Genomic DNA, 7,253 nt, shown 5'->3' with positions numbered 1-7,253 from the left:
TGGTAGGCTATTTCAGCAATATTCAATTGACGAATATATAAAAATCGAAACCCAAAGACTGGATTTTGCTTCGTTCAATCAAGATTTATTTAGAATGCATATATTGCAAGGACTTCTAGATATTTTAAGACTTGGAGAACGAGATTTTTCTAACATTGGTAAGCAAAAATTCCTTTCAGCTTCTTTTAGAGGTGGACCTAGAGATATGCGACAATGATATATGGATACTATTGCATTAGTATAACGTTTCGGCAAACCATATTTGTTTATAACTATGACCTGTAATCCAACTTGGCCGGAAATAAAAGAACATTTGTGGACAATTGATGAAGCGCAAAATAGACCTGATTTAATTAGTCGAGTACTCAGAACTAAAGTTGAAGAACTGAAAACAGATATAAGCAAGAGAAATATCTTTGGAAAAGTTGCTGCTTATATGTATACTGTTGAATTCCAAAAACGAGATTTACCACATGCTCATTTCCTTATAATATTAGCTAACGAATATAAGTTATTGACATCGGAGGCTTATGATGGAATTATTAGTGTTGAATTACTAGATGCTAATTTGGATAAAAAAAATTACGTTCGATTGTTCTCAAACATATGATGCACGGTCCATGCGGTAATCTGAATCCGACAAATTCATGTATGAAAAAAATGGGCTTTGTAAGTTTAATTATCCAAAAAAATTTGCTAAACAAACATCAAAAGGAAGTGATTCTTACCCCGTCTATAAAAGACGAAACACAGGAGAAGTTATGAAAGTACGAGAGCAACATTTAGATAATTCTCGGGTTGTTCCATACAATCCTTTTTTACTTGGTAAATTCAACTGTCATATGAACGTTGAGGTTTGCTCTGACATAAAGGTTGTTAAATATCCTTACAAATATATTTATAAAGGACATGACAAAATTGCATTTTACGTACATGATAATGATACAAACAAAGAAATAGATGAAATAAAGGAGTATCAATCTGCTAGATGGGTATCACCACCCGAAGCTGCTTGGCGTTTATTTAGTTTCTCTATTAGTGAGATGTATCCAAGCGTTTATCATCTTCAATTACATCTTAAAGGGAAACAACTTGTTTCTTTTAAAGGCAATACAGATATTAACTCAATCATTAATAATCCAATGATTAAGAAAACAATATTGACATAATTTTTTCAGATGAACAGAACTACCAAAGATGCCATAAATCTTAACTTATTATAAAAAGAATTTCCTGAACACTTTGTATGGTCAACAACAGACAAAACATGGACACTGCGATAACAACGTTGCGCCGTTGGTCGTATCGTAACATGTCACCCAACTAAAGGAGAACGATATTATCTCAGACTACTGTTGCTAAATATGAGAGGACTGAAATCATATGCAGATCTTCGAACTATAAATGGGGAACGTTATAATACTTTTAGAGAATCCGCAAAAAAAAGGGACTGTTACACTGTGATAACAGTTTAAATGATTGCATGTCAGAGGCAGCAAGTTACCAAATGCCATATAGTTTAAGGCGTTTATTTGCTACATTATTAGTGTATTGTAATCCAGCTAATCCAAAAAAAATATGGAAACAATTTGAAGAGTCAAATGTCAGAAGATTACAAAGTGTTACCTAATGTTGAAAAAAAAAATCCAATATCAAGTTTTAAATCAGATCAATGATATTTTACACTCTATGGGTCATAATATAAATGAATATGAGCTTATCCCAGAAACCGTTCAACTATCTATACTGGAAAAAGAAGAGAATGAGGTATTCATTGAAAGAACCATCAGGGTTAGTGAAGAGGATATATTGTTACACAAAAAACTGGACACAAAACAATTGAAAGCATACAATGTGATTATTGACCGAGTATTTTCCAAGAAACCAGGAGCTTTTTTTATCGATGGTCCAGGAGGGACTGGAAAAACTTTTTATATCGTGCTTTATTAGCGACTATACATAGTAAAGGGTACATAGCTCTAGCAACTGCTACTTCTGGCGTTGTTGCTTCAATTCTTCCAGGTGGGCGAACTGCACATTCACGTTTCAAAATACCTATAGACATAGATGAAAATTTCAGCTGTAACACTAGCAAACAAAGCTCAACTGCAAGTCTGATTCGTGATGCAAAATTAATTGTATGGGATGAAGTATCTATGGCTAAAAAAAGAATGCTTTATATTTTTGACTTGCTCTTAAAAGATCTTATGGATACAAATATTCTATTTGGGGAAAAAGTTGTTGTTTTTGGCGTTGACTTTAGACAAACTCTTTTAGTTGTTCGAAGCGGGAATAAAGAAGATTTTATTAATGAAAGTTTACTATATTCTACCATTTGGGACGAACTTGAAAAATTGCAATTATTTGAAAATATGAGGGCAAAAACAGATCCTGCTTTTTGTGATTACTTGATAAGAATTGGAAATGGACAAGAGAGGGTAAACTTTAATAACAAAATTGAACTTCCAGATTCTATGATTATTCCTTTTACAACTAAAGAAGAATCTCTAAACCATTTATTCGCTATGATATTCTCAAATGTACACACATCCTCCTCTATTTTCTTGAAGATTCTCGCGTTGTTCTAACGACGAAGAATGATTTTGTAAATGAAATCAACGATATTCTTATAGCAAAATTTCCAGAAAAAGCTACTACATTTGTTGGTATTGACGAAACCGTTGAGCCTAATGATCAAAGTCAATTTGAAAACCTATTACACACTGTGAATCCTGCTGGTTTACCTCCTTACAAATTAACTTTGAAAGAGAACTACCCCATTATATTGCTGCGCAATTTGAATCCGTATGAAGGTTTATGCAATGGTACACGGTTAATACGTTGCGATGTTAAGACACATGTTATCAGTGCTAAGATCGCGACAGACGATTTTAAAAATAAGCACGTATTTATCCCAAGAATACCATTATTATCTTCACAAGACGAAAGATTACTAGTTCAATTTAAATGAACATAGTTCCTAGTAAGATTATGCTATGCTATGACTATAAATAAGGTGCAAGGTCAGACTCTGGATTTTGTCGGAATATATTTGCGAGAACCTGTTTTTTCACACGGTCAACTTTATGTTGCCTTATCGAGAGCAAAAAGTTCAAATTATGTCAAAGTGCTGATCCGACCATCTATGCTAGCCAACCATGATGACCATTCTACATATAATATCGTTTATGACGAAATCATCCAAGGAGCGTCCTTGTAAGTCTTCTGCTACCCCAAAATACAATAATTTTTCTGTTTTATTTTGTCCTTTTACTAACGTATATTTTGTTGCATTTTTTATACACTTAGAAGTACTCACATCTATTTTTTTTTCTTTTTAGTCAAATAGGCGATGAGGTTAAGAGTGGACTTCTACTTACCTCGAGCTCCGAAAGAAGGTCAGTAATGAAAGTTCACGATCATAGATTTATATTACTACTTATAAGATCTTATTTGATCAGATATGATTGATCCACTTATTTTACCACTAATTTGATTTTAACAAAATCAGTAATTGGGTTTATGCGTGTAAAATGAAAAAAACGTCTTGTGGAGTTCAATTTGGAGATGATGTATTAAGTTTGGTGGTGGAACCTCATGTTGATCATTCATTAGTAATGGTTCTTGTGACTGTTTATGGCTTGATACAACAAAGATCATTTGGGAATCTTTGCTCTATATTACTAAATTTATACCATAAATTTATGGTTAAATATGCTATTATAAGTTTAAAGCACGCGCTAACTATTGTTCTGGTCCACTTATGGCAGGAAATATCAGTTATTTTTTGACAAGGATATGATACTTTGTTCAGTGATTATGGATTCAACCTACTTTGATTCTAATATTTTCTATTTCTTCAAGTTGATCTTGGCTCTGCAATTAAGGTATTGTGTCAAGAGTTCGACTTATTTATACTGGATGTAAGCTATATACTTAATTCTCCAGTAGCTGGTCTACATCTAGAACCAATGCATTAGTAATAATAAGATGATGTCACTGTGAGATGGAAGAATATGTATGGTATTATCCAACAGCACCGTCTCTGATTTACCTTTTCCTTGTAGCTTCTTTTGGATATGCATATATAGACATAGAGGGAAATTCGAAAGGCTGAGCAAGATGATATTTGTTGTCATTATTTTTTAAACCAGCTTATGGCTGTTTTGAATTCTAAAATATTTGATTGCTCATTGTGATCATCGCAAATATACATTTCTATAAGTTGTTGTGCTTCTGCTAAAAATGACATTGCATTTCTTGGTGTATCTGTACTATAGAAAAGACATATTATATGGTATTGAAACAAAAAAATCCTAAATAGAGTGGAATGGATATAGAGCATTCATATCATTGACCCCCATTATTTTGGTATTGAGTCATCTTTGAGTGACTGATTAATTATCTTTTGTAGAATGTAGAAATATCTTGCTTCTTTGTAGTTGCTTCAAAGAATTTACTTTATCCAATTTCAGATGTCAAGTTGTCAAATAACAGACAGAAGAGAATTCTTTTGTCTTGCCTCCCTTTTTTCTTTAGGTTTCTTGGTGCTTTTGCCATGCTCAGTGTGTCATTTGCCACAGCTTACAACTTGCATCTGCTTTGTTGTGCCTGATAGGTGGTAGTGTTGTGCAGGTAGTAGCAGATATTACTATTGATGCCTATGTCACAGAGAACAATATAAGCCATCCATCTCTTGCCAGTGACATGCAAAGCTTGTGTGGAGTGAGTTCTTCAATCGGGCAACTAATTGGGTACACTATCAGTGGATTTTTAGTTCATCTAATTGCATCTAAGGTTTGGTATCACTGGCTTAATTCGATCATTATCGATGGAATATTGAGCTAGAGTTTCGACGTGTCGGCTTAGTGTCATTAAATTTATAGTTGAGGATATTGTTGACTTTATACTTATATGTGTCTTCCAGTGGCAATAGAACAACCACGTCTATTTGGTTTTTATCTGGTTCTAGGATTATTCTTCATTTTCCTTTCTCTTTAGCTTCTTCATCTCTCTTTCACCGTCTGGGAAGACACTTCAACAATTGGGTTTTAGATCAGATCTTCTTCTATTTGATTCGTGATTATTTTTCTATTTTTAAGGTAACCAAATTTCTCATCATGTTCTCCAATCCGGATAGGATTTTCACTGCTAAAAATCCGTTGAGAATTATTTAAAATTTTTGATTTATTCTGTTTACCTATGTCTAGGGAGTACCATATGGAAAGAGGTTAAGAGATGCACGAGAAGATTCTAGGTGGTATCTGCTTATGCCTTTTATATTACTAGAAGCTCCATTGTCAGGATTCGAATGTGAACATGGAGTTTGTGGAGGGTTCTGAAAGGAGAGTAATACTGATGATAAGGGGAGGGGATGTTGTTATCAGTATGCTATTAGGATTGTAAGCATTTCACTTGCTTGATTTCACCAGATATGCCTGCAATGTAGTAAATGTTTTCTACTTTTCTACTTGGATTTTATTCTCTGTTGGTTACTTGGTGCTACTCATAAATTTTTTCTATGCCTCATATGTTCTTGAATTGGGGACCAAAACTTTATTGTCTTTAGTGAGATAGCTTATTGCATTGCTTGTAACTTCAATACGTTAGGCCAAAGATTGATATAAATGCTTTTATTTAGCAAAGAAAATGACAATATCATCTAAATTCAAATACTTGTTTTCGGTTTTTACACCAACTATTAGCTTCTCAAACGTAAACTTTTTTGAAGTGCTAAGAACATATTTAGTAACAACTGTTTAGACAGGACTCCTCAAACTACTAAATTCAAAATAGAAATTCCGACCCTTTGTGACATTGTTCTTTATCAGTGATGCAGGAAGAGTGTGCCTACACCATTTAAAGTTCTAAGTGGCAGGTAATCTTCTTTACATAACCCGATTCACCAACTAAGATCATTTTGTCAAATTTCATGTAGTTACAAAAGTAATTTTGTACAATAATGGTCTTGTAAAAGTTTATTTCAATGATAACAAAGTAAAGTAGGCAAAAAGAATATCTTGCAAAAATGCTCATGAAGCAATTCTAGCAATAGGAGGACTTCAGATAAATGAAGGTGGATAGAAATTTCCTAATGGCTTATTATATGATTATAATGTATGTTGGTATTTTTTGAATATCTATCGTAGTGACTGAAAACTGCATCTTGTATGTTCAATCTCTTGTATATTGCTTCATTGAACCTAAATATTGCATTTTTAAGTAGGCTTTAGATTCCTTGTTTTCTCAGATATTTTACTATTTTGCAGTTTTCCCCACTTAATTGAAATGATCTGTAGGGACAATAGCTCCCCTGATGAGATTTACAGCTAAATCTGCAGTCAAGAGTTTCCGCGATGCGAATAGTGTCAAATGATAGTTTGGTAATGGACAATTCAGCACTAGAGCCATCTCATCTCATATTGCCATTGTCGAGGAATTTGAGGACACTTAACCTTCAACTGAAATTACAGCGAGCGAGGATTGTTTGGAGAATGCTGGTCACCTTCTAACTGTTGAAGTTGACAAAATTCAATCTTTGTCACATGCAGAACTATCACAAGGTTGCATATGCCTAAACAATGAAAGTGTTAATTATGCGCTCAGTTATATGTAGACCCATTCAGGAAGATATATTTGTCAATGATAAAAAGTTTTTTTCCGGCTACGTGATTGTAATTACATATATATTAAGAACTGTTGTTTTTTACTATACTTACAACTGCAAGTTTGTTGACTGATCTCTTATTGTATCCTGCCACTGTAACGAAACCCAAAAGTATGTCCATACATTGTGTCTTTCATAACTGGACATCAACCAAGGTGAATTGTCTTTAGTACTAACATAGTTACTCTTAAAAAATTACTATCAAGACCTAAAATGAAAAAAACATATCCACTCAATGTCTGACAAGATAACAATATATAACAAAATATAATATTGTTCACGTTGGGCCCAGGCTTTGCCCGGGCTAGCCCCACTAGTGAATAAATAATTAGGAGATATCTTTATTTATATAAAAAAAATAAAGGAAGAGAGAGAGACTAATTAGCAAAATTCAATAAAACTAATATTTTAGTAAATACAATCATCAAGTCACTGACAGTAGGTAGAGTCTGGGGGAATAGTGTTCATGTGGAATGAAGATTGTGTGACTGTCGAAGAGGTGGCCACCACCCCCAAAGTCATCCATGATATGGTAAAGGTGAGTCCTAACCACCCTCCATGGCTCTTCTCTGCTATCTACGCCAGC

The 7,253-nt window shown here is 33.7% G+C and overlaps 2 protein-coding genes and 1 long non-coding RNA gene across 4 annotated transcripts; all 3 read left to right on the top strand.

Annotated features, from left to right (window-relative positions):
• The first annotated feature begins 647 nt into the window (after positions 1-647).
• On the top strand, positions 648-1,169 carry LOC138883815 (uncharacterized). The gene has a single exon (XM_070164529.1). The coding sequence runs from the start codon at positions 648-650 to the stop codon at positions 1,167-1,169; it is 522 nt and encodes a 173-aa protein (XP_070020630.1).
• Positions 1,170-1,689: 520 nt separating this feature from the next.
• Positions 1,690-4,615, top strand: LOC138883814 (uncharacterized). Its single transcript, XM_070164528.1, has 3 exons — positions 1,690-1,906; positions 2,023-2,540; positions 4,415-4,615. Exons 1-3 carry the CDS (start codon positions 1,690-1,692, stop codon positions 4,613-4,615), a joined length of 936 nt encoding a protein of 311 aa, XP_070020629.1.
• Positions 4,616-4,827: 212 nt separating this feature from the next.
• LOC104236023 (uncharacterized) lies at positions 4,828-6,712 on the top strand. 2 transcript variants are annotated; one of them, XR_713334.2, is made up of 4 exons: positions 4,832-5,102; positions 5,211-5,402; positions 5,832-5,878; positions 6,270-6,712. It is a non-coding gene; the product is annotated as an uncharacterized lncRNA (long non-coding RNA). The 2 variants fall into 2 exon arrangements; XR_713333.2 differs by having other exon boundaries at positions 4,828-5,102; positions 5,211-5,878.
• The last annotated feature ends 541 nt before the right edge of the window (positions 6,713-7,253 follow it).

This window comes from Nicotiana sylvestris, chromosome 12, assembly GCF_000393655.2.
Source record: "Nicotiana sylvestris chromosome 12, ASM39365v2, whole genome shotgun sequence".
In the NCBI taxonomy this organism is placed as follows: Eukaryota; Viridiplantae; Streptophyta; class Magnoliopsida; order Solanales; family Solanaceae; genus Nicotiana; species Nicotiana sylvestris.
This window is presented reverse-complemented; position numbering and strand designations above follow the sequence as displayed.

Excerpts from the sequence above, each read along its gene's own strand:
- LOC138883814 (XM_070164528.1), top strand. The coding sequence starts at position 1,690 with ATGGGTCATAATATAAATGAATATGAGCTTATCCCAGAAACCGTTCAA. Across the intron at positions 1,907-2,022 it reads AGGAGCTTTTTTTATCGATG|GTGGGCGAACTGCACATTCA; the intron begins GTCCAGGAGGGA and ends CAATTCTTCCAG. Across the intron at positions 2,541-4,414 it reads TCGCTATGATATTCTCAAAT|AATGTAGAAATATCTTGCTT; the intron begins GTACACACATCC and ends TATCTTTTGTAG.
- LOC138883815 (XM_070164529.1), top strand. The coding sequence starts at position 648 with ATGTATGAAAAAAATGGGCTTTGTAAGTTTAATTATCCAAAAAAATTT.